Source organism: Lissotriton helveticus, chromosome 9 (genome assembly GCF_964261635.1).
Source record: "Lissotriton helveticus chromosome 9, aLisHel1.1, whole genome shotgun sequence".
In the NCBI taxonomy this organism is placed as follows: Eukaryota; Metazoa; Chordata; class Amphibia; order Caudata; family Salamandridae; genus Lissotriton; species Lissotriton helveticus.
In genome coordinates, this window is record NC_136070.1 from 253,176,080 (window position 1) to 253,203,105 (window position 27,026).

The 27,026-nt window shown below is 43.1% G+C and overlaps 1 protein-coding gene across 2 annotated transcripts in view; it reads left to right on the forward strand.

Moving 5' to 3' along the window:
- LTBP2 (latent transforming growth factor beta binding protein 2) overlaps positions 1-27,026 on the forward strand; it is a 1,439,407-nt gene that overhangs the window by 406,985 nt on the left and 1,005,396 nt on the right. For both annotated transcript variants that reach the window (XM_078659886.1, XM_078659885.1), the window contains exon 3: positions 3,064-3,295. In XM_078659886.1, the coding sequence (XP_078516012.1) occupies positions 3,064-3,295 (232 nt within the window). The remainder of the gene's footprint in view (positions 1-3,063; positions 3,296-27,026) is intronic.

Here is a 27,026-nt window from a genome sequence, read left to right on the forward strand (position 1 = left end):
TCTTATCGCATGACAAGCAGATGACAAGATGGTCACAATAGCATTTGTTATCTTTCCTCAAAATGAACATGATTCTACAAATGAAGTGCCTGGAGTGGTTTATTGCCCATATACTTGCATTCAGTTCTACTTCTTTGACAACATATATGGGTTTGGGAGAAGTCAAGGTTCTGAACTTAAAAGCCACAATCCACTCCTTCCCAAAATACTGTGATAAAACCGCACCCAGACCACCTACACATCTACCGTGATGATGCAGAGTTTGCTTACACTGAAGGTTTTCAGAGTGGGAGCTGATGCGGTGAAGCCTTTGATATATGAAAAGAGATTCCACTGACGTTGTCCCCAGAAAAAGTGTCCATGGCTGCTGGGAAAAGGGCGATTGAGGGATACAAGGAAAGATGACAATGGGGAAACCAAGGATAAAAATATAATGAAGAAAATTCTGTGAAATGCCAATTCACATAACTACATACCACAAAACACAGAATAGTATGTGATGTATGTGTTCTTGGCAGTGGTATTGTCTTGATGTGCATAGGTGCCTAGCTGACAAGTGTACTGAGTGCTTTTGGACAGGGGCCTAATATTATTATTTGGACTGGGACCCTTTGTAGTCTTGGCCCAGCTACCACTAGAACCTATCCTCCTACCATGACAACTTAATTATAAAACAAAATAAAGGGTATAGTATTGTAATTGCTTTTATATAGCACTTTATACTCCATCGTAGGGAGCTCAGTCACATCATCAGATTGCTGCACTGTGGAGGAGTGCTTGTTTGGAAGAGTGTTGTTCTTGGCTGTGGACCTTTGTGGGACGCATTGTGGTCTTGTGTGTGAGTGACCAGAGTGGAGCTCTTATCGTTTCTTGCCTAGGTAAGAGTGCTTAGCATTGTGACAGAGAAGAGTGAGAGACAGAGTGCTCTCATTACGTTAGCTAGCTGCTATTAGGCTACTCTCTGTTGGCTTTATGGCGCTTACCAAAAACTGACACACCACCTCCTGAGCTGCTACAGCAAATAGGACAACCACTCGGTTGATCTTTTGGGTCGACAGGGATCCACTTGGATAGTCTGTATTTTGGTCATTCTTTTAATAAGTAGTTGTTGTCAAAGAATGTTTAATACTTTGAACCGTCCATTCTAAGTCTGGAGAGGGATGTGAGCTGAACCGGAGAAGGTGAACTGTGTTACAGTCCTCCATGATGCCAGCCTTAAGTGGCAGAGATCTTTGGGCTTTGGTGCCTGTCCTCTTTTGGTGTGAGTGACTTGGTTCACAGGGTTTAGTGGTGGTGGTTGTCTGACAATATAAGTATATCCTATGGGTTTAGCCTGTTGGCTTCCCTTTTCTGATTGTCCTTATTTTTAACGTACATCAGGCAGACAACGTGGTTCATTAGGACCACCAAGAAAGCATAAAAGATGAGTAGCACACTATTCTGTGGGGCACATGCAACTTAAAATATTTTTTATGGCTATTGAGTTACCGTTTTTTGGACTGTTTATCAGCCACTTGTAATCAGTCATGCAATTTGCCATTCAGTCTGCTATGAGGAGTATAGAGATTTTACAACCTGTCGTACAATTTGGCTTACAATACGTTCTCAAAAGTTTATAGAAAGTCATGTGGGGGGTCATTTACAAGATCTGTAGGTACGTAGTAGGCCTGGTCTGAACCTTTAGAAGAACTGACTCAAATATAAAGATGTGCTTTGTTTGTAACTCATAACCCCAGTCCTGTCCTCATCAAAATATTTATCACAAAGCTAAAGTGCTTGTGTACTGTGACTTGCTGTGTGAAGCACTGACACCCAAGCGCTATACACACTCCAGCATAAATATATAGACAAGGCTCGAGTCAGGGTACCACGCTGGTGGACGGAGTCCCCCCACTTATTTTACCGGGAGCTCGATAACTGGAGCAAATGGAGCCACACATTCATTCTTTGGCCTCTCAGGGGCGAGATCCGAGCTCATTCAGAACGCTGCTCAGGCGCTGGTTTCTCTGATGCAATCGCATCTAAGGGGTGAGCGAGGGGAGGCAATGAGTCTGATGGTGCCAGCCACCTTTCGTGACGTCACTTCCTGTTGTGACGTCAGCGTCCCCCCACTTCTCTTTTTTAGGACTTGTGCTCTGTATATAGAGTGCTTTATGACAGTGCACACTTGGCTTGGCACACATGTTTAGTGTTAGGGCAGTGGTCCTGCAGGATGCACCAAGTACAAGGAAAATATCATTGTTTACGTCAGAGGTGTCCAGTGTAAGTCTGGTAGGGGCTGATCCATTTTTCGGGCCTAGCGTACACTGCGCATGCAGTGTCGCGCAGCGCGAGCCTATTCCGGGCGATTTGAAAATGGACCTTGCATTCCACAACGCTCGTGCCGTTGTGGAATCCAAGGTCCAATTTCATTGGCCTTCGGGTGCGTGCTGTTTTTAAACAGAACATGCAATAGGCCATAGGTGGTCGCGTAGCTCCGCCCATGGCCTATTGGTGTCTGTTACGCGCACCAGAGGCCATATGTTTTGAATTATCGCGGCTTGAAAGCCGCGATAATTCAAAACATAAAAACATATGCTCGCAGTGGCGCGCGCGCGCACCACTAGCGGGCATTTAAAAAAAATATATTTTACAATACGATCGCTTTCGCGATCAGTTGAAGTGCCACTTGTTGAGTCTGAGGGTATCCACTGGGCTTGTAAAGGAGCTTCACGTATATTAAGTGTATGTAAATGTACTTTTTTGGATATGCTGGAAGATGGCATGGCTTAAACCCTCCTGGCCCCACACTGGACACCTCCATTGCATGTATTCTCCAACGTGTTTGTTCAAAGTGCTTGAGTGCTGCCGTTCGATGCTTATGGGCGCCATTAAACATCGGGCGTGGCCGTGGTCTTGCTCTCCTCAAGGTGGGACAAGTCTCCATCCATGTCATGATGAGTGAGCTTGCATCGCCTTGTCCAGCTGCCTCTCTTTGACCATGTACGGCCCGCGAGCTGGGTTTTCTGCTGTTTTTATCTGTATATGTAGGCCTTGCTGAGAACATTCCTTCTTTTTCCCCAGCGGTCTGTGCGCCTCCATGCCAGAACAAGGGGTCTTGCAGCCGCCCGCATACCTGTGTCTGCCGTTCTGGCTTCCAAGGGCCCCGATGTGAGCATGCGGTACCCGAGCAGGAGTACCGTCCTCGGTCCGCCCAGCCGCTGGCTCCCGGTGCCCGGTCCCCCCTGAGGACAAGCCGACACAAGAACAGCAGCTCTGCGGCACAAGGGGCGACATCTCCGGGATCCCAGAGCAGGTGAGTGCTCAGCAGCAGCGCTTTCAGCCACAAAAACTCTTGCTAGTGGTATGAATGGCTAATAGCTTGCGCAAGCTCATGGCGTGCTAAAACAATGTCCGGAACACTGACTACACGTGCAGTTTCAATATCTTGAACATTGTAGGCATATATCGGTAAGTAAGTATAAATGTACTATCCTTAACTCCACATCGGTGTACCTTGAAAATATATGTATCGTCAAGTAACGCAGATGTGGAGTTAAGAATAGTACATCTGTCTGTGTACCTTCACAATATTGTAATAGTTGTGGATATAGTGTTGGAGGACCATATTTAAAACGCGATATTCTGACAGCTTGCCCTTTTGTTCCTAGTGCAGGATTTATCTGTGCATTTGTCCTCGCAATCATGGGTTGCACTGGGGCTGGGTGACCTGCGACGTCACCCGGTCCAGCTACTCCCAAAGAACAGTCTCACGTTTGAATGCATGTAGGGTAGTCTTCGGTGTACGATTCCATCAGAGCACAAGTCCTGTAAAAGGAAGAGGGGGGGCGGACTAACCAAGTTAGTCAATATGCAAGTGACATCATGACCTGTGCCATCACAGCGCATGACGTCACAAAGCGTGACATTGCATGTGGCATCACAGGAAGTGTTCTCACTGGAAGTTACATCACAAGAGTGACATCAAAAGACCTCACACATATGTTTATCAGGTATATCATGAGTATATTTAAGAACATTATGAGATTTAACAAATTAGACTTTGCCTCAGAGTTGTTCCAAAAACGGTGGCAAACCAGACGCAATAACTGTGCTTCAACTAATACTTTTATGTTTTTTTAAACCCTGCCACAAAGATGCAATAGTAATATTGGCAAAATAACTTTAGACCATTATGCTATTGCTGGAGAGATCTATGTTTTCTGTTGTTCTAGATATGAATCAAAGTAGTATAAAAGGTTAATGTGTCTCCTGCAAGCACATCATATAACACCAGATGACAGATTTTTATTTAATGTATATCTGCAAATTGGTTACTGCTTTAAACACAAAGATCATTTTGTTACATGTAGTTCAAAAATGTAATCCTTCTAATCTAACACAGTGAGCTATAAAGGACATGCAACTTCTATACCATATAACTCTCACTGTTTTATTTAACACATCTTGCACTTTGATTTACATACTTATATGATTTACTGTCAATGTTACGTAAGGCACCCTGCATTGGGATGAGTAGTGTTATAAAAGAAATAAAATAGTGCTATTTAAATTGTTCTTTGTGTAAATTCTGGGACATGCCAACACATTTGACATTCTTACAGCTGCGATGCGGCTTCTGGACTTCCCTAGCTACTGTTGTGTTGCGTTATAGCCCTCTGAGAAAAGATGCAGAATATGCTGTTCATATTTACTCTCCAAGTAAACACCACTAGTGTACCTAGGTGTAATACAGATTGGTGAAAATATTTACATTTTAGAGCAAGAACCCTCACCCACCAAGGGTGTCATGCTTCATCATTGGGCAGCTCCTCGTTGGGCCGGCTCTGCAATGCCCAACGGGCACCTGAAACGGGCTCTTTTGGTAAAAATAGAATCCACAAATTATGGGCGTTTTCAAAACGTTTTGTAGATTTCTACCTTGATTTCCAGATCTAGCAACAGCATACACAGTTGTCATCAAAGAAGGAGTGGCTTGTACCAAAACGGGCCATAGCAGCAGTCCTAACTGTAACATAGCAACACTATTTAAAATGTTTGAGGCACTATTTTGTTTTGATAGCACTTCAAGCGAGTTTCAGCCATTTAGTCACCCGATGAACAAGCTCTTCTATCACGTATAACCGAATGAGTCAAGCAGGCATTTGCTCCTTTGGACAGAGACACCCAAAGGTGGCGTGTGGCAAGGTGAAGGAAGGCATCAAACAAGGGGAGACTGAAAAATGTATCTGAGAATAAATACCAAGGTGCAGAAAGGGGTCTGAGGAGTAATGTGCCAGAATGGAACAGGGCTACGACATATTTCAGCAGACCTGCAATCGGATCCTTCCAGAAAGCTGAAAATAAGTACAGTAAGAACAGCTTCGTGTAATTTGAATATTTGTGGCTTTAAATTGGGACCCTTTCCGCATATTTAGTATATTTTGTCCAGAGAGTTTTTATTTTTTCCCAGCATGAAAAGAAACAAAATTCCTGCAGATTTTGAAATACTCCTCAGAGGAGTCGATTCGCCTCTAATCGTGGATATCTCTAGAATGTTCATAAGGTGTCAGATATATGTGGTTCTTACGTTGCAGGGTACCCTCGGGCCTTGCTTTCGCCTGTAGATTCACTTAGGTAGATATTGCCTTTAGACCTGACTTGTAAGTGTGTCATTTTGAAACCACTGTTAAGCCAGGGCGTCTTTCTTTCATGTACTGTTGTGTGAGTATTAAAATTGCCCCAGAGGCCAATGCTTAGTGAACACTCCCTTGCTTTCTGGGTAGTTCTCGGATCACTTACAACAAGCGTGCGGGCTTTCCATAATATCTGAATGTTCTGCATTAGACATTCAACTCTGGGGACAATGGGGAAATTAAAAACATTGCAGTCCTTCTAATGTCCTTTGTGTGACATGTCGATTCTATTCTTTCAGTCAAGGGAAACATCTGCAGAGGAATAAACAGTTGGTTGAAAAACAGCCTCGAAGTCCAACATGCCTCCAGATCCACTCGCCATTGCAAGCCTGTAATTGCTCTCGGCTGTTTGGCTGTGGGTAGGCATTTTCTGAAATCCAGTGCTATAAAAAATAACAAGGGAAAGGGGCACATGGATCGACTACAGAGGTCGGCTTCTTGTTTTTGTAATTTGCAAATTTTAGATTTCAGTGATTGACACTCATTATCATACCAACTAGACTCAGAAATTCGAGTATGGCTCTCATTAGTTTCAGTTGAGCATGCAAGATAACGTGCAAAACATTTCACTTTATTAATTACGAACGAAAACCATAAACGTCTATCCTCACATAATTACGGAATTTGAAATTTGGTACTCAGCGAGCAATTGTAAGTGGGCTGGATCTAATCAAGTAGTTAACCTTCTGGGGTGACCCACATCCAAATCAAGAACATTATTTTTTGATCGGGTTTCAGTGCGTATCACTGAGATCTTTAAAACTCAGTGTCACCCCCTTGTCTGGCTAGGCTTCTAATTAGGCAACCACTATAGACAAGGGGACCCCTGAAGTGAAATGTAGGTAGGGAACCAGGGGAAAAAAGCCAAAAATGTACAAAGAGAACCTCTACCTATATACATTTAAAGTATGCTATACGTCATGTATTTTCATTGACCACTCTTGCTTGACCATCGCAAATATTGACATAATTCAAAGAAATGTAATCATTACACCATTTTTTTATATAAACTTTTCTATGCAAATACATTAATACATTCATAAATACATATCGTGACTAAAAAAGATTTTTTTAAGAAAGAATCAGATCCCATTGCACAACTCTTACTCAGCAAAATGCAATCACCTTTGTACCCAAACATACTCACGTGAAACCACAAATACATACATCACAAATATACCAAAACCGCATAATATGCCCCAAGCTCCCTCACAATAAGTTCCAGTCTACAAAAAAGAATTTTAACTCAAATAGAAAATACAAAAAATCACAAATTAGTTTGACCGTTAATTTGATGCCAGAACAGATCCAAATGTTATCTGATCAAAAACACTTTTAAACATGATAAATCAGTTTTCATAGAAAGTAAGAAAGGAGACTGATTCAGAGCACCGACGCGCATTTCGGTGGAACCCTTTTTTCCTTTTGGGGTATCACCTTCCTCAGGGCGCATGTAAAGGATTTTCATTAAAAAGGGCAGTGGGACCTGTTGTGCTCAAATAGGAAGATGCTGATACAAATGTAATTCTCCTCAAAAGCAGAGGCAGCTATTTGTTTTCAAAGGCAAATATAGCCGAGAACAGTGTCAGAGAAGCTCCGAAAAATTGTGACTCATTCGGTTGGGAAAGCGCACGCTTGACCGCAGAGAAGATCACTAGAGAAACACCTGCGATAAGGATGGATAGGCTCGCAAAATAGTATTAACGACGGCAGGCTTAAACGAAGAACTATCTTTTATCGTGAAGTAGAAAAAATGTTTGCAGTGTCCAGGTCGAGGATATTTGCATATGTATTGCTCGAATAAGCGACTTCACGACATAGAATTTCGCTCCATCTAGTGGGTATTTAAGTTTGTGGCTACAAACGATTCTCTGGATATGTGGATGTATGTGGCCTGCGACTGCAGTGCGGTAGAGTCCCGCCGGCAGCGAGAAACGGTTTCTAATTAGGATCCGCTCTCGATTTTCCTTGATTGTTTTAATGTTGGTCGCATGATGAAAACGGAATAATGTTTTATTGTATTTTGTGATGGTTTTAGACTACTTTCTTAATAAATCTAAACCTTCAACTAGCCAGGCGCAAACACTGCTTACACACAGCCAAGGTAAATGTCTTATAGAGACCCCCAGAAGTGCGAGCTCGAGGCATGCACTGGTTACAGGCAGCCAAGGTAATTGATGCAAGAAGCAAGACAGGGGAGCCAGCGAGAAGCATGAACTGGCTACAGAAAGTAAGTAGTCCTAAGATCCGGGTAAAGGCTCTTTGGACTATAGGTAAGTAGTCCTAAGATCAGGGTAAAGGCTCTGTGGACAATAGGTAGCTGGTCTTAAGATCAGGTAAAGGCGCTATGGACTATAGGTAAGTGGTCGTAACATTAGGGTGAAAGCTCAATGGACTATAGGTAAGTAGTCTTAAGATCAGGGTAAAGGCTCTGTGGACTATAGGTAAGTGCTCTTAAGATCAGGGTTAAGGCTTTATGGACTATAGGTAAATGGTCTTAAGATCAGGGTAAAGGCACTATGGACTATAGGTAAGTGGTCTTAAGATCAGGGTAAAGGCTCTATGGACTATAGGTAAGTGCTCTTAATATCAGGGTAAAGGCTGTATGGACTATAGGTAAATGGTCTTAAGATCAGGGTAAAGGTGCTATGGACTATAGGTAAGTGGTCTTAAGATCAGGGTAAAGGCTCTATGGACTGTAGGTAAGTAGTTTTAAGATCCGGATGAAGGCTCTATTGACTTTTGGTAAGCGGTCTTAAGATCATGGTGAAGGCTCTGTGGACTATTAGTAAGCGGTGTTAAGATCAGGGTAAAGGCTGTATGGACTATAGGTAAGTGGTCTTAAGATCAGTGTAAAGGCTCTGTGGACTATTGGTAAGTGGTGTTAAGATCAGGGTAAAGGCTCTAAGGACTATAGGTAAGTGGTCTTGACATCAGGGTAAAGGCTCTGGACTATCAGTAAGTGGTCTTAAGATCCAGATGAAGGCTCTATGGACTATACGTAAGTGGTCCTAAGATCAGGGGGAAGACTCTATGGACTATAGGTAAGTGATCTTAAGATCTGGATGAAGGCTCTATGGACTATAGGTAAGTGGTCCTAAGATCAGGGGGAAGACTCTATGGATTATAGATAGATGGACTTAAGATCAGGTTAAAGGATGTATGAACTATAGGTAAGTGGTCTTAAGATCAGTGTATAGGCTCTGTGGACTATAGGTAAGTGGTCCTAAGATAAGGGTGAAGGCTGTATAGACTGTAGGTGAGTGGTCTTCAGATCAGGGTAAATGCTGTATGGACTGTAGGTAAGTGGTCTTACGATCAGGGTGAAAGCTCTATGGATTATAGGTAAGTGGTCTTAAAATCAGGGTGAAAGCTCTATGGACAAGATAAGTGGTCTTAAGATCAGGGTAAAGGCTCTATGGACTATAGGGAGGTGGTCTTAAGATAAGAGTAAAGGCTGTATGGACTATAGTTATGTGGTGTTAATGTCAGGGTAAAGGCTGTATGGACTATAGATAAGTGGTCTTAAGATCAGGGTAAAGGCTGTATGGACTATAGGTAAGTGGTCTTAAGTTCAGTGTAAAGGCTCTGTAGACAATCGGTAAGTGGTCTTAAGATCATGGTGAAGGTTCTGTAGACTATAGACAAGTGGTCTTAAGATCAGGGTAAAGGCTGTATGGACTATAGGTAAGTGGTCTTAAGTTCAGTGTAAAGGCTCTGTAGGCTATAGGTAAGTGGTCTTAAGATCATGGTGAAGGCTCTGTGGACTATAGGTAAGTGGTCTTAAGATCAGGGTAAAGGCTCTGGACTATTAGTAAGTGGTGTTAAAATCAGGGTAAAGGCTGTATGGACTATAGGTAAGTGGTCCTAAGATCGGGGTAAAGGTTCTAAGGACAATATGTAAGTGGTTTTAAGATCCAGATGAAGGCTCTATTGACTTTAGGTAAGCAGTCTTAAGATCATGGTGAAGGCTCTGTGGACTATTGGTAAGTGGTGTTAAGATCAGGGTAAAGGCTCTAAGGACTATAGGTAAGTGGTCTTGACATCAGGGTAAAGGCTCTGGACTATCAGTAAGTGGTCTTAAGATCCAGATGAAGGCTCTATGGACTATACGTAAGTGGTCCTAAGATCAGGGGGAAGACTCTATGGACTATAGGTAAGTGATCTTAAGATCTGGATGAAGGCTCTATGGACTATAGGTAAGTGGTCCTAAGATCAGGGGGAAGACTCTATGGATTATAGATAGATGGACTTAAGATCAGGTTAAAGGATGTATGAACTATAGGTAAGTGGTCTTAAGATCAGTGTATAGGCTCTGTGGACTATAGGTAAGTGGTCCTAAGATAAGGGTGAAGGCTGTATAGACTGTAGGTGAGTGGTCTTCAGATCAGGGTAAATGCTGTATGGACTGTAGGTAAGTGGTCTTACGATCAGGGTGAAAGCTCTATGGATTATAGGTAAGTGGTCTTAAAATCAGGGTGAAAGCTCTATGGACAAGATAAGTGGTCTTAAGATCAGGGTAAAGGCTCTATGGACTATAGGGAGGTGGTCTTAAGATAAGAGTAAAGGCTGTATGGACTATAGTTATGTGGTGTTAATGTCAGGGTAAAGGCTGTATGGACTATAGATAAGTGGTCTTAAGATCAGGGTAAAGGCTGTATGGACTATAGGTAAGTGGTCTTAAGTTCAGTGTAAAGGCTCTGTAGACAATCGGTAAGTGGTCTTAAGATCATGGTGAAGGTTCTGTAGACTATAGACAAGTGGTCTTAAGATCAGGGTAAAGGCTGTATGGACTATAGGTAAGTGGTCTTAAGTTCAGTGTAAAGGCTCTGTAGGCTATAGGTAAGTGGTCTTAAGATCATGGTGAAGGCTCTGTGGACTATAGGTAAGTGGTCTTAAGATCAGGGTAAAGGCTCTGGACTATTAGTAAGTGGTGTTAAAATCAGGGTAAAGGCTGTATGGACTATAGGTAAGTGGTCCTAAGATCGGGGTAAAGGTTCTAAGGACAATATGTAAGTGGTTTTAAGATCCAGATGAAGGCTCTATTGACTTTAGGTAAGCAGTCTTAAGATCATGGTGAAGGCTCTGTGGACTATTGGTAAGTGGTGTTAAGATCAGGGTAAAGGCTCTAAGGACTATAGGTAAGTGGTCTTAAGATCAGGGTAAAGACTCTGTGGACTATTAGTAAGTGGTGTTAAGATCAGGGTAAAGGCTGTATGGACTATAGGTAAGTGGTCTTAAGATCAGTGTAAAGACTCTGTGGACTATAGTTAAGTGGTCTTAAGATCATGGTGAAGGCTTTGTGGACTATTGGTAAGTGGTCTTAATATCAGGGTAAAGGCTCTGGACTATTAGTAAGTGGTGTTAAAATCAGGGTAAAGGCTGTATGGACTATTGGTAAGTGGTCTTAAGATCAAGGTAAAGGCTCTTTGGACTATAGGTATGTTGTCTTAAGATCAGGGTAAAGGCTCTATGGACTATAGGTAAGTGGTCCTGAGATCAAGGGGAAGACTCTATGGACTATAGGTAACTGGTCTTAAGATCAGAGTAAAGACTGTGGACTATAGGTAAGTAGTCTTAAGATCCATATGAACGCTCTATGGACTATAGGTAAGTGGTCCTAAGATCAGGGTAAAGGCTCTAAGGACTATAGGTAAGTGGTCTTAAGATCCAGATGAAGGCTCTATGGACTATACGTAAGTGGTCCTAAGATCAGAGGGAACTCTCTATGGACTATAGGTAAGTGGTAGTAAGATCTGGATGAAGGCTCTATGGATTATAAGTAAGTGTTCCTAAGATCAGGGGGAAGACTCTATGGACTATAAGTAGGTGGACTTAAGAGCAGGGTAAAGGCTGTATGGACTATAGGTAATTGGTCTTAAGATCAGTGTAAAGGTTCTACGGACTATAGGTAAGTGGTCTTAAGATCAGGTTAAAAGCTCTATGGACTTTATGTAAGTGGTCTTAAGATCAGGATAAACGACTATAGGTAAGTGGCCCTAAGATAAGGGTGAAGGCTGTATGGACTATAGGTAAGTGGTCTTAAGATCAGGGTAAATGCTGTATGGACTGTAGGTAAGCTGTTTTAAGATCAGGGCGAAGGCTTTATGGACTATAGGTACGTTGTCTTAAGATCAGGGTAAAGGCTGTATGGACTATAGGTAAGTGGTCTTAAGATCAGGGTAAATACTATATGGACTATAGGTAAGTGGTCTGAAGATCAAGGTAAAGGCTGTATGGACTCTAGGTCAGTGGTCTTAAGAGCAGTGTAAAGGCTCTATGGACAATAGGTAAGTGGCCTTAAGATTAGGCTAAAGGCTCTAGGGATTATAGGTAAGTGGTCTTAAGATCAGGGTAAAGACTGTAAGGGCTATAAGTAAGTGGTCTTAAGATCAGGGTGTCAGCTCTATGGACTATAGGTAAGTGAACCTAAGATCAGGGTAAAGACTGTGGACTATAGGTAAGTGGTCTTAAGATCAGAATGAAGGCTGTATGGACTATAGTGAAGTGGTCTTAAGATCAGGGTGAAGGCTCTGTCCACTATAGGTAAGTGGACTTAAGATCTGGGTAAAGGCTCTATGGACTATATGTAAGTGGTCTTAAGATCAGGGTAAAGGCTCTATGGACGATAGGTAAGTGGCCTTAAGATTAGGCTTAAGGCTCTATGTACTATTGGTAAGTGGTGTTAAGATTAGGGTAATGGCTGTATGGACTATAGGTAAGTAGTCTTAAGATCAGGGTAAAGGCTGTATGAACTATGGGTAAGTGGTCTTAGGACCAGTGTAAAGTCTCTATGGACTACATCCTGGTGTGACCTGGTTGAAGGCTGTGGGCGGAGGTAGAAAAGCTGCTTCCCAGTGGGGAGGCATTTTGAGGGAAGAGAGGTGCAAACCCCCAGTGAAGCTCAAGCATCCATGGTGGATGCCAAGGCCCCAGGATGCATACAGATTGTATCCTGCAAAGTGTGTACACATCCTGGGAACAGAAATAGTACGAGCAGCAGAAAACAATACACGTACAATACACAAATAGTAACTGTAGGTATTCCTTGGTGCAATTAACAGGGTTTTTTGGAAGGCCTATGGTAGGCTTGACATTGTGCTCAGGATTGGGTGCTCATTGGAGTTGGTGGTGTTTAAAGACAGAAGCAATTGATGCCCACTAAACGCCCCCCCCCCCCCACTGCTCCCTTCTGGTGGGTACCATAAGCACAATACATGCTGATATCATAGTTAAACAGCATTAGATGTGCTTGAACTTTGAACCCAACACTATGAAAACTTTCAGAAAGTGCACTACTTTTCCATGCGCGTACAAGGATGTACTGGCTGGACAGGAACAGTCTTGGCGGTCATTGTGCGACCACCGCATCAATTTATTTATAAAGTGATGTGCAAGTATTGCGTTGTTTTGAGGACGGAAATGTTTTCTGTGAGGATAGAAGCTGTTGTACAGCTTTTCTCTTTGCTACAAGATGTGTAGAGTGGCAGTACTAAGAAGATGTAAGAGCTGAAGAAATACAAATGAGATAAAAACAAAAAAAAATTCAAAACGAATAACTGTACAATCATGCACGAATCACTCATGAGAAGATAATCTGTGGATTACATGCACATCACAGCGGAGTAAGTATAATTAAAGATAATGAGGACTTTTTCTCAATAAATCAATAAAAAACAAACAGCCAGATTCATCAACGGAAAATTGGCTCGCAAAGGGCCAGATTCTGAGAATCTGGCCCTTTGCGAGCGCAATTTTTGCATTTGGGATTCATCATCCCAAATGCAAAAATCGCAAATTGCGAAATCGCTAAATTGCGAGGAATTGCATTTAAGGAATCTCTATTTGAGATTCCTTAAATGCAATTCATGAACCATTTTAGAATTGCGAAATCGCAATTTTTGGCCGCTTCGTAGTAAATAGAGAAAACTTAGAAAAATGCACTTTAGTGCATTTTTCTAAGTTGTATGTTACACACACACATGTGCTTTGGACATGTGTGTGCACAACATCAGTCTACATTTTAATTTCAGGGGTGCTACAGGGTGTCCTTTGGACACCCCTGGCACCCTTGAAATCGCATCCTTATTTGCGATTAGCAAATTGCTAATCACAAATAAGGAATGACTCCCCATTCATTCCTATGGGCCTTGGCCCATAGGAATGAATGGGGAGTCATTCCTTATTTGCGATTAGCAATTTGCTAATCGCAAATAAGGAAGCTGTAGAAATCGCAAATAATATTGCGATTTCTACATGAATCCCGTTTTGCGAGCCTTTAATAGCGATTCCTTAATAATCGCTATTAAGGACTCGCAAAACATGACAATGATGAATCTGGGGGAAAGTGCCTGAAAGAGTCAGCTATGAACTTTGCCATCACTGAACCCTATTTAATGCTCCAATGCATGGCATGATCAAAAACAATTTAGGTTAATCACTCAGGGGCATATTATCAAGAAAGGGCATACAATTATCGCCGCTTTAGCGGCAGGAAACTGCCGCTAAAGCGACGATAATGGCCTTGATAATATGCCCTTGTGAATTCCCATAGCAACTCTGGTTAACACCAAAGCCTGTGCTGCAATGGGAATTCACAAGGACATATTAACAAGCCCATTATTGCCGCTTTAGCGGCAGGTTCCTGCCGCTAAAGCGGCGATAATTTTATCACCTTTCTTGATAATATGCCCCTGAGATCATTACTTGAACGCTCTTCAGAGATGAAATGAGTCACAAGATAGGTCGTGAAGGAAAATGATAAAATTGTTTGGCAACTTTAAGTTGGTCCACAGGCAGTAGTACAAGCCAAATGAAAGGCTATTTGTGAAGGCAAAATGGAAAGCACGGGGATTTCTGAATATTTAAAGGTATTCGGGAACTAAAAAAGCTACACCCACATGTCTAAAAAACGCAGAAAAGAAAAGTGTTATTTAATAGTTAGCAAAATAGATTGCTTAATTGTTGTTAGTAGGGTGAAATCTGCACAGTATTTAGAATAGGAGCCATCTAGCTCACCCTGGGGACTCTCAAAGTAGCACCAGTGTCCTATGTCAATTTAGTGAGTAAACTGATAGGTCTGAGTAAAGGTTAATTGTATCTAAAATCACAGGTGCGGCAGCCTCCACATCTTGTGCGAAAGTTAGCATATCATCGTTATATGATGCAACTTAATATGAATCAATTGCGAAAGGGATCCCCTTGATGGGTTTGTTCAGCCTGCTAAGAGCAAGGGTTTGATTGTTAGCTAGAATAGCCGTGTGGATAGTGGATATCCTTGCTTTGTCCCTTGGTAAAGATGTATTTTACCAGGGAGGTATCCATTGACCTGTATACGGGCTGAAGGTTGGGTATGAATAGCAAGAACCATACATATGAAATTGTTACCCAGGTTCAGTTTGTACACAGGAAGATCCATAAAACCTTATTAAATGTCTTGTCTTAGTAAAGAGCCAAGGCAATCCAGGGGGAGGCTTGTGTCTTAGGGCCTGATTACGAGTCTGGCGGTCTTGCCACCGCCAGACTCACAGTTGCACGGGAGTGGCGGTACACTGTTTTGCCGATTACTACTTTGCAAATTGTTTCGTGATGGACCTCTGGCTGCGCCAGGGAACAGTCATTCCCTGTCAGGGGCAGATGAGCGCCACAACACATTTTGCTGAGCAGGGACTGGCGCAGTCCCGCTCAGCATATTTTGAATTTCGGGACCGCCAGACTTTTCATGGCGGAGCCTCACCATGAAAAAGCTGGCGGTGCAGGAACAAAGGGGGCCCTACATGGCCCCCTGGTCCTCCCAACCATAGGGATACATTGGGGGGCACAACATGTGCTCCCCGGTCTGTATTCCTCTTGGATCCAGCACCGCATGTCTGTCACTGTCCATGCCGTGCTGGAACTTTTTTGGCTGATCCCATTGCTGTGCTTGATTTCAAGGCACCACCAAGGGAAAGGCCAAAGGACTGCCGACCGTATTACGAGTTGTACTTTTACAATCATAATACGGCCGGTGGTCCATCCGCAGGTTTGGTGCAGCAGAGCTGCGGTTGAGCCGGCGCCTCTGTGCCAAACTCGTAATCAGGGCCTTAGCCTTTTTTATGACGTTACAGAAGAGCCTGATGTTATCAGCTGCAGCTCTTCCTTTCACAATGCCAGTCTGGACTCAGTGAATTGGTGTTTGGCCAAAATATTAAATAAAAAATATCATGATGTCAAAATATTGTGTCAAGAATATCGTAATGTAAAAAATATTGCGAACAATAATATCAAAGGTAAGAATATAGTTTTTAGTGTTGTTCTTAATATCGTTGTAAAAATTATCGTTAGACATAATGTCATTGCATAAAATATTGTTGAATGATTTCTACATGTATTTTATTGTATTTTGTTTAATTTTAGTTGTTTGTTAATTTGTTTGATTAGGGTGTTTATTATAACAATTTATTTATGGGAATTGTAAACTTTTGTAAAGTTTTATGATTAGGTATAATTAAGTTTTATGTTATTGTGTTACAGTAGATGTGATGTTGGGCTTTCAGAGAATAAGGGTGTGGTGATTTATAAGATGTGAACATTTTAATTTAATTTTACGTGTAATTTTTTAAAATATGCAAATTATTGATTAATATTTGTAAAATGATTGTTTTCATTTATAGAATATGTTATTTTAATTCTTTTAAATTAATTTAAATGTATTGATCAATTAAAAAACGTATCTATTTATGTTACGATTTGTAAAGTTTTTAGTTATTTAAAAAATGAAAAATAAAAATATTTAAAGTTTAAATTATATAATGTAGTCATTTAATTAAAATGTATATAATTATGTATTTTAAAACAAAATTGATCAATATATTTTTGGTAAATTATGTGTATGATATTTTTTATGCTTTTTTTTTAGAAATCTGAAATCTTTTATTTTCCTTTTGAATAAGTCGTGTGTTAAAAACTGTTTAATTTTATTAGTAAATAATTTTAATCATTTTTAATATGGACATTTTTAATGAAAAGTATACTCTACTGTATTTATTGTATTAAATATGATATATTTATTAAAACAAATATTTGTATTTATATTTTATATGTACTATATTTTACAAATATAACATAATTTTTTATTGTTAATTAGAACTTTCATATTTATATTCATGTGTTAAACAAGTGATCGTTAATATACATTATGATTGTTTAATAATATATTGTAATACATTTTTTAATAATTGTAATCATATTTTATATGTAATGTAAATATATTTTAGGAATTTTTGAAATTTCTTGACATATATTTTTATGTTTATTGTTTTTACCTCAATTGTGTTTCATTACTAAATATTATGTATAATTTCTCTGGTTATGTAATAGAAAAATATTGAGGGCCTTATTACAGGTACGGTGGTCCTTGGACCCGCCATATTACAATTTCAGAGTCGGACCACCAACAGACCGCTACAACACCGTTGGCACCGGCAGGATCCTGGATCTCGTTGTGATGGCAGTGTGTGAAGTGGGGAGGAAGGGAGGCGGTGCCAATCCCAGCCCCCCTTCATATTACGACTTGCCCTTCCGCAAGACTTTTCATGGTGGTGATCCTGCCATGAAAAAGCTGGTGGGAAGGGAAAGGAGTGTACCCCCGATAGGGCCCGGGCAAAACTGCCCATGGGGGTGGGTGCAGGGGGTACATAACATGCCCCCCCACAAGTATGTGGCCGTGCAAGCACTGTGTGGCTTGCACGACATGATGCATTCCACACCATGCACGGACAAGCTGTCGATGCTGTCACGGCGGCGGTAGGCATTGTAAGCTCTCCTATGAGCCTTACATGCCACGAGCCTGCCACAGCCAAGGCCGCCCACCCAGGATTAGACTCGTAATCCGACAGACGAGCTCACCATGGCCTTGGCAGTCTTCCTGGAACCGGAGTGGTGGCGGTCCCAGCCGAAGACCTCCAAAGTCCTAATGAAGCCCTGAATATGTTATTGGTTCATGTTAAAAATATAGATTTTAAAAAAAATGTTTGTTGATAGATATTTGGGTCTGAGTTATATAAGAGTAATATATGCTTTACTTACTTCGTAAAATAGTTTTGTACATATATCACCACTTCTGTTTTGAGGTTCTGGTACCAAAATGTTGCTGAGTCTCCTCTTCTTGCTGCTTTTGTAGTTTTTTGAGTAGTAAGAGCCTGATTACGATGGCTGTTGAACGAGCGTCTGAACGCCATTGCCCCAGGAATGGAACCGCCTGACATGTAATCGTCAGTTCCACCCCCTAAATTACAATGCGACCGCTGTGTAGGTGGTCGGAAAAATGCCTTTTTGTGCCGTTCCCAGAAAAAGGACTACAGGTCAAGCCGCAATAGAAAATGGGATTTTACAAACATCCATGCATCATATTTTGTTTAACGTAAAAGTTGGTATTTTTATATGTTGTGATCATAATTTAATTATTTTGATGATATCAATGTAGTCGATATTGTGTGAATCAATATTTTTGACTATATATTTATTTGAAGGTGATGATGAGTTTCCTTCTGATATTTTTGTTATCAATATTAGTAAAAATCTATATATATATAAATATATATAAGTGGTGAAGTGGTTTTCTCATATATATATATATATATATATATATATATATGACACTGATATTTTTGTTGGCGATATTTGTGTTTTTCTTAATGAAGTATAGGAAGCCAAAGGTTTTGTGAACAATATTTATTTTCCGATATTTTTATGAATGGATATTGTGTGATCGATCATGTGTTTTTGATCCAGTGAATCAGTATAGGGAGAACTTTTTCCAGTCTCGGCGCCAGAATGTTCGAGTAGATCTTACAGTCTACATTTAAAAGGGAAAAGGGTCTGTAGTTTTTAACCTCTATGGTGGTCTTTCTCATCCTTGTGTATTTTTATGGTTATGGCTTCTGATGCTGAACCTAAGATTTTCCCAGAGGCCTCGATGTATTTGTATAGGGATTCCATATGAGGTAGTAGACTGTCTTGGAAGTTTTTGTTTTGTAAAAGCTCACTAGGAAACTATCAGGTCCTGGAGCTTTCCCTGATTTTAGGGAGTTAATTGCTGATTATATTTCCACGGTGATAATGCTTTGGTTGGGAAATGTATTATTGGAATCACTAAATCATAGAAATTGTATTTTGTCCAGGTAGCCTTTGCATTTATTTGGAGTGGAAGTTGATTGTGGGTTATATAGCTCAGAGTAGTACTCTTGGAAAGTTTTTCCTATCTCAAGGGGGTCCAAAACAGTGATAGAAGTTTTGGTTTTAATGGCAGTAGAGAGAGTGGTTTTAGTTTTATACTTAACGTAATTGTCTAGTATTCTGCCTGCTTTGTTTGATTCTTTAAATTTTTCCTTCTTACTATTTTGAACACAGGCATGAGTGCGAGTATTTATTTTTTTGTTATACTCGTATTTCAAAGGCTTCACTTTGTGTAAGTATTCAGGGTTCCTTGTACTGAATAGTTTATTCTTCAGTTGTTTGATTGGAGATTTTAGATGGTTTCATCTTTTGTTTGTGGTTTTCATTATTATTATTATTAGGAAGCTTATAAAGCGCTATGGTTACTCCAACCCGAGTGTCCCCGCGCTAGGACATAAATGAACCCCAGGGACATAATATCAATGATCACACCTTTAATTGTGACTTTCTGTGCATCCCAAAGATTTTCAGTTGAGATGTTGTCAGTAGTATTTCCATTGAAAAAATGTATAATGGCAATGTGTTCATTATATTTTATTGTTTGTGTGAAGATGATCTCCTCACTCATTCTCCACTGTTTCGCCTTAGGAGCATTTTTTGGACATGTGTAGTTCGAGGGGGATGCCGGTGGTATCAGGTGATAATATCGGTTTGATGATGGGATTTTTTTTAGCTTTGGGTGTTAGGATGTTATTTACCAGGATATAATCGATCCTGGATGGTGTGCTATGTGGATGGGAGTGAAAGGTAAAATTCGCTCCAGTAGGGTTATGTAAGCACTAAATATATTTTAGGCAGCGATGCTTACATAGGATTTTCATTTGATTGTATGTCTAATTAGGTCTATAATTGAAGAAAGAACTCCTGTCTGATGTTATGTCGCAAGTAAGGTTGAAGTCCCCAACTACAAAGAAACCAGATATTTGGTTATTTCACATAACTTTTGTTTAGAGTAAGCCAAAACTGGAAGTCATGCACAGTCAGTGCGTAAATGTTCACTATTTAGAAGGTTGAGGCATTGCTGGTTACTTTTGTGATTAACCATCTTTCATCACTATAATGGATATTTTCCAGAACACTGAGACCCGCTTTTTCCGATATAAGTGTTGCAACAGCATTTCATTTCTTTGTGGGCTGGGGAACACATCGACCCTTTCGACCCAGTGATAATATTATGTATTACAATCTTGGACACCTATTTTGGTTTCTTGTAAAAACAAAAATGATGTATTTTCTGAGTATATAACAGTTGTACAGAAGTTTCTTACTTTTAACTTTTAACTTTTAACTGGACTGAGGCACAAGAAGAGCCCCGGAGACCCGCGCCACGCCGCATTACCTACCCGCTGTGACCGCTACCACCAGACTCGCCGCCGCCGCTCCGGGACCACAAATCCCGGCAGCCCCTGCGGCGGCGCTTTCCCTGACGCGCTAGACGCGCCAGGAGGGGCCATATTTACAGCAAGCCCTCGGAGGAGCGGGGGGAGCATTTAGATACCGGAAACCTACAAGGAGAGGACTGAGGCACAAGAAGAGCCCCGGAGACCCGCGCCACGCCGCATTACCTACCCGCTGTGACCGCTACCACCAGACTCGCCGCCGCCGCTCCGGGACCACAAATCCGGGCAGCCCCTGCGGCGGCGCGTTCCCTGACGCGCTAGACGCGCCAGGAGGGGCCATATTTACAGCAAGCCCTCGGAGGAGCGGGGGGAGCATTTAGATACCGGAAACCTACAAGGAGAGGACTGAGGCACAAGAAGAGCCCCGGAGACCTGCGCCACGCCGCATTACCTACCCGCTGTGACCGCTACCACCAGAATCGCCGCCGCCGCTCCAGGACCACAAATCCCGGCAGCCCCTGCGGCGGCGCGTTCCCTGACGCGCTAGACGCGCCAGGAGGGGCCATATTTACAGCAAGCCCTCGGAGGAGCGGGGGGAGCATTTAGATACCGGAAACCTACAAGGAGAGGACTGAGGCACAAGAAGAGCCCCGGAGACCCGCGCCACGCCGCATTACCTACCCGCTGTGACCGCTACCACCAGACTCGCCGCCGCCGCTCCGGGACCACAAATCCCGGCAGCCCCTGCGGCGGCGCGTTCCCTGACGCGCTAGATGCGCCAGGAGGGGCCATATTTACAGCAAGCCCTCGGAGGAGCGGGGGGAGCATTTAGATACCGGAAACCTACAAGGAGAGGACTGAGGCACAAGAAGAGCCCCGGAGACCCGCGCCACGCCGCATTCCCTACCCGCTGTGACCGCTACCACCAGACTCGCCGCCGCCGCTCCGGGACCACAAATCCCGGCAGCCCCTGCGGCGGCGCGTTCCCTGACGCGCTAGACGCGCCAGGAGGGGCCATATTTACAGCAAGCCCTCGGAGGAGCGGGGGGAGCATTTAGATACCGGAAACCTACAAGGAGAGGACTGAGGCACAAGAAGAGCCCCGGAGACCCGCGCCACGCCGCATTACCTACCCGCTGTGACCGCTACCACCAGACTCGCCGCCGCCGCTCCGGGACCACAAATCCCGGCAGCCCCTGCGGCGGCGCATTCCCTGACGCGCTAGACGCGCCAGGAGGGGCCATATTTACAGCAAGCCCTCGGAGGAGCGGGGGGAGCATTTAGATACCGGAAACCTACAAGGAGAGGACTGAGGCACAAGAAGAGCCCCGGAGACCCGCGCCACGCCGCATTACCTACCCGCTGTGACCGCTACCACCAGACTCGCCGCCGCCGCTCCGGGACCACAAATCCCGGCAGCCCCTGCGGCGGCGCGTTCCCTGACGCGCTAGACGCGCCAGGAGGGGCCATATTTACAGCAAGCCCTCAGCGTCGCGGGACGCGAGCGGGACGCCCGGGGCTAAGCCCGGGCAAAGGGCGGGCCCTCTGTGGCCCTCCGAGGCCTGAGGAGCCTGGCCTGGCCCGTAACCCCTGGCCGGATTCCCTTAGATCCCTTTGTTATCATTGTAAGTCAGCACTGGCCATGACCCATCGGGAAACCAGAAGCATGGCTGCCGCAGGAGCTAAAAAACTCACTGGCACACTGGATGACTTTATTATTCGCACTAATGCATTAATTGATGAGGGAATTATACTAATGGATAGGAGAGTCTCCCAAGACCTGGCAACGGCCAAGCGATTCTCCCTGGGCCTCATCGCCCAGGCACAGACGCCGAAAACCGATTCCCGTTTGAATATCCAGGCTCTTGTACATAACAGCAGGACGACTGGGGTCCCGGATGTTACAGATACCCTTCAGGACCTGGAGGCCTCTCCAAACCTTAACCTCTTAACAGAGAGTGGAGTTGATCAAAGTGAGTTGAACTCAACCAACTCGTAAAATGCTATTAATGAAAGGGGCCGGATAGAATGGGCAATCCCTAAACATAAACGAGAGGCTAACAAACCATCCAATCCTAAAGGGAAGAAGGCCCAAATTGCCCTTAACGACCAAAAGGCCGCTTCCGACCCCCCTATCATGGATAACCCATTAGTAGATCTATCTACTCCCATGGGAGGATCGCATTCTACCAAGAATCGCCTATCCTTGAGCCTCCCAGATGATACTATCATCGATCAGAGCCTAGAGGAAATTCTGGAGTTAAGTGGGGAAGGTGGTAATCCAGAAAAGTCATCACAGGAGGGGAACGGTGTAAGTACAGACAATATTACTATTTTTAATATGTTAAAAGCACTGCTGGAACCAATAGAGATGAGACTACGCTGCCTGGAGACTATCCTAATGAACATACACAAGGATATAAGTGCTCCTAGTTTCACTATGAATAATAAACCAGCCCAGGTTATCAATCAACCTAAAAAGGCCAACAAGCCGTCTGTGGTGGTCAAAAGAGTTCTCGAAAAGTGCTGATCCTGTGAATTTAAGTAACACCCCTAAACAGGACTGTACTAAACCTAAGACTTCTGTAATAGTTCAAGCCCACACAAATGATCAAACTCAGAAAACGACAAAAACTAATCCAACCCCTCACGCCTCACTGAGCAATCGCACACCACAGCACTTGAACTCTGATGTTTCCGCCAGAGGCAAAGGCACGGCTCGTAGAAATATCCATCTTCCTCCGGATGCTTGTCCCTACGTGGTTATTCTTACCGGCATTATTGAAATTTCCCCATCAGAAGTAGAGGTGTATCAGGCTCTAAAAAATAAAGTTTGCCATTGGCTATCTAAAAACTATCCTCTCCCCCCAAACATACCGAGTAACATCTTAATGGTAGAGAGAACACCGTGGGTGGGAGGTAATAGGAAAAAATTGCAAGGGGACTGTGTAGTGGTCACCTTTGAGAATACGGAGGCCGTAGATTTTATATGCAATAGTGGACCTCCTAGACACCACGAAAGTACTGTGACTGCTAGACCCCTTTCCTATTTTTATCTACCAGAAAATCAAGCCGATAACCGATGGAGCTGGCTAAAGGGACCACATGACTTTAAACCTAGACAGAGATTTACCCCCCCATGGGAATTACAACACCATGGGTGGGAGGAGGGGGGGGGATGTGGGTTGGAATATGGTAAGGAGACGAAGAGGTAGACTGCATCAAGGTGTCCCCTTTGTTGGTCCACATCACACTCAGCCCTACAATTACCATCCCTTTGTAAATGGGCTAAACAACCCTTTTCATTTCCCAACGGCAAACCGTTTTGATTGTTTGTCAACTACAGACTGGGTCGATTGACAAATACAGGACTCCCCATTAGGTCGGAATCATCAGAGCACTCCTATTCAACTTCGTATGGCCACTACTACGAGGGATCGGGATAACTTAAACTTATCTACAATGTCTGACAAAGCCCCAATGTCTGACAGAGCCCCTGTTGTTGGCGAGATCCGGGAGCCGCGTTTCATGCCTAACCATGATCCATTACACTGTAAAATTCTTACCTGGAACGTAGCGGGCTTAAATGCAAAGGCGTTAGACCCCATATGGCAAGGGTTTGTTACACATTATGATATCCTGGCACTCCAAGAAACCTGGGACACTACAACAAGTTTTTCAATAGATGGCTATTGTAGCTTTTTTACACCAGCGGTGGCGGGTTTAAGAGGGAGAGCCAAGGGTGGCCTACTTACATTGTGCTCCCTGAACTTGGTGGGTCTTTTTAAAAAACTAGATTCTGCACCCACGAATTCGCTAGTGGTGGAGTGGACTTTGCCAGACTCACATATTTTTCTGCTTATTAATTTCTATAACTCCAAAGAGGTTTCCTGTGAGAACGAGCATTTGAATTCTTTGCTAGATTTTTTGTCAGTCTATAGACAAGATTGCATTTCGGTCCCAGAGATGGCAATTCTGGGTGATTTTAATATTCACCCCTGCGAGGGGGGTTGTTACAACGACAGATATGGAGGATTACCGACCGAGGGCATCCCCCATTTTGAACATACAAAGGAGGGTGAGGGCCTTGAAACTTTCCTTGCGAATTTAAACCTATTTGAACCAGACCAGGGTAAAATTGAGCCTAGAGCACCTACCTTCATCGGGAGAGACGCTAACACCGTCATAGACTATATCTTTGTATCAACCGGGGCCCTGGCAAAGGCATTCGAGTATAGGGTTGTAACTGCTAGCTTTAGTGATCATCATCCTGTCCTCCTAAAGTTGGACTTAGATTGCTTCCGGTCTGGAAGAACAACTGGTGTGGCGGGTTCAAGAGACCTGACGACTAAGGATCAGGGAAGGCGGCTAAAATGGGAGAAGATTGTTCCTGAGCAATTCTTTCAAATATTAGCCCAAGAGACTGAGGATAATATGGCAGTTTGCCTAGACTCGACTGCCTTGGGCTCTGATGTAGTGGCAGCCTATGTGGAAATATGTGCGAGTATTGCCAAGAATTTGGAGTCAAGTTCGGGCACGCAAGGAATTAAGAAAATTCATAAATGGTTTAATAAGGAATGCTCGCAAAAGCACTCTGCCCTGCTGAAGGCACTAAAACAAAAACCCAGAGACAGATCATTAGTGGCAAACTTAAGGAAAGAATACAAAATTGCAGTTGGTAAACGCAAGAACCAAATCAAGGAGGAAGCTTGGGACAGTTTATTAGACATTGATGTACTGAGAGACAGTAAAAAGTTTTGGGCCATTGTGAATCAGCCCTTTTTCTCCGAGGATGGGAAGACTGACATGGAATGTGTGATTGATGATGATAGATGGCTTTGTCACTTCAAACAGATTTATGAAGCCACGGTACCAACTTCACTGGTCAGGGCCCACGGTCCATCTAAATTGGCCATGGAATTCAATACAACGGAGGTTGAAAGGGCGATTAAAAATACTAGTAAACACAAGGCCCCTGGACCTGACGGGGTCCCTGCTGATCTCTACATCCAGTATCCGCAATTTTGGTCAAAAATACTCACTAATGTCTTTAATGCGATATCTGCAGCCAGTTTCCCGTCTTCCTGGTCAACCTCTATTATTGTTCCCATATTTAAGAAGGGGAACAGGGGGGAGTCCTGCCTGCTACAGGCCAATCTCCCTGCTGGACTCTGCTGTCAAGATCTTGGGCAGAGTCATTCTGCAAAGACTCGGGGATTGGCTGGAGGAGAGCGGGATCCTCTCTGATTTGCAGTATGGTTTTAGAGCACATAGGGGGACTATGGATCAATGTCTAAACCTTCACCTTATTATTAGCAAATACACCGTGGTGAAGGGGGGGCTTCTTTATTTGGGTTTTATGGATTTATCTTCTGCTTTCGACTTGGTTAACCGTACAAAACTGTGGATTATTTTACGAGATTTGGGTTTGGACATTACCTTGGTTAATTTTTTGCACAACCTTCACCAAAATTTGTTTGCCTCCGTAAGGGTAACAAGGGAGGGAAGATGCACAGAGAAGTTTAGATCAGGGAGAGGGGTTAGACAAGGCTGCATCCTTGCCCCTCTCCTTTTTACCTTGTACATTAACTCCCTGGGGAAATCCCTGAACTCAGCTACCTTGGACATGCCGCGTATAGGGGGGTCACCCATTCCGGTACTCCAATACGCGGACGATGCTGTCCTTATAGCCCGTACAGGTGTGGGCCTGCAAAGATTATTGGATCACTTTGGTGGTTTTATGGAAGCCCTTGACCTAAAGATTAATACAGCTAAATCTCATGTCATGGTTACAGGCTCACGAAAGAAAAACATGAAGCTCAGGACGTTTAGCTGTAATAACTCTCCAATCTCGAGGGTACCCTTTTTTTGCTATTTAGGCGTCACTTTTGACGAGAAAGGAACTTGGGGTGCCCAACTGAAACTAAAAGAGAATGGAGTTAGTAGGTCCACTGCAGCACTTATACATTTCTCCAAAAGGCTTGGTTCAAGACCCATGGAGGCCATGACTCGCATCTATAGATCCAAATGCTTGGCAATCGCCTCTTACGGGGCAGATATCTGGGGTTATGTTTCAGCCCCAGGTATACAAGTTGTAGAAAATAAATTTATACGTACCTTGTTGTCACTCCCCAAATCATCTCCTACATATTCAATCCATAATGAAATAGGCTTGGGATACGCTACTGATCTCTTAAAAATGGCTCCACTGTTATGCTGGATTAAAACTTGGACAAATGAGGAGATCACTCTGAATCATTGCATTCTCAAAGACTGTATGGCCTTGGATAAAGCAGACAGCATACCCTGGCTGGCGTATGTTAGAGCGGCATGCGTGAGGCTAGGGCGCTCGGACATGTACTCTTTACCACAGAGCCTCAAGAAAGAGGATGCAAGGTGGGTCAAGCAGCATTTTCGAAATTTGCTGGAGACAGAGAGGGAAGCGGCTGAGCTTTGTAAGCCAATGGTAAGGACATTATATCAACTCTCGTCGTCCGTCGCTATGGAACCTTATTTAAAATACGTTACCAAACCATACCACCGTTTTTTATTAATAAGGTTCAGGTTTAACCAGATACATCTTGTGCTTGGCTCATATACAAAATGGGGTACCCCAGAAAATACCCCACCTTGTTCTTGTGACTGCTTCTCCATGCAGGATACCCTGCATCTTGTTATGCTTTGCGATCATTACCTGGTGGCGCGTAAAAAATGTCTTTTTCCAATTTTGAAAGACCTAAACTTCGCCCAGGTACGGCCGGCCCTCTTATACCTACAGATGTTGAATTCGGTCAAG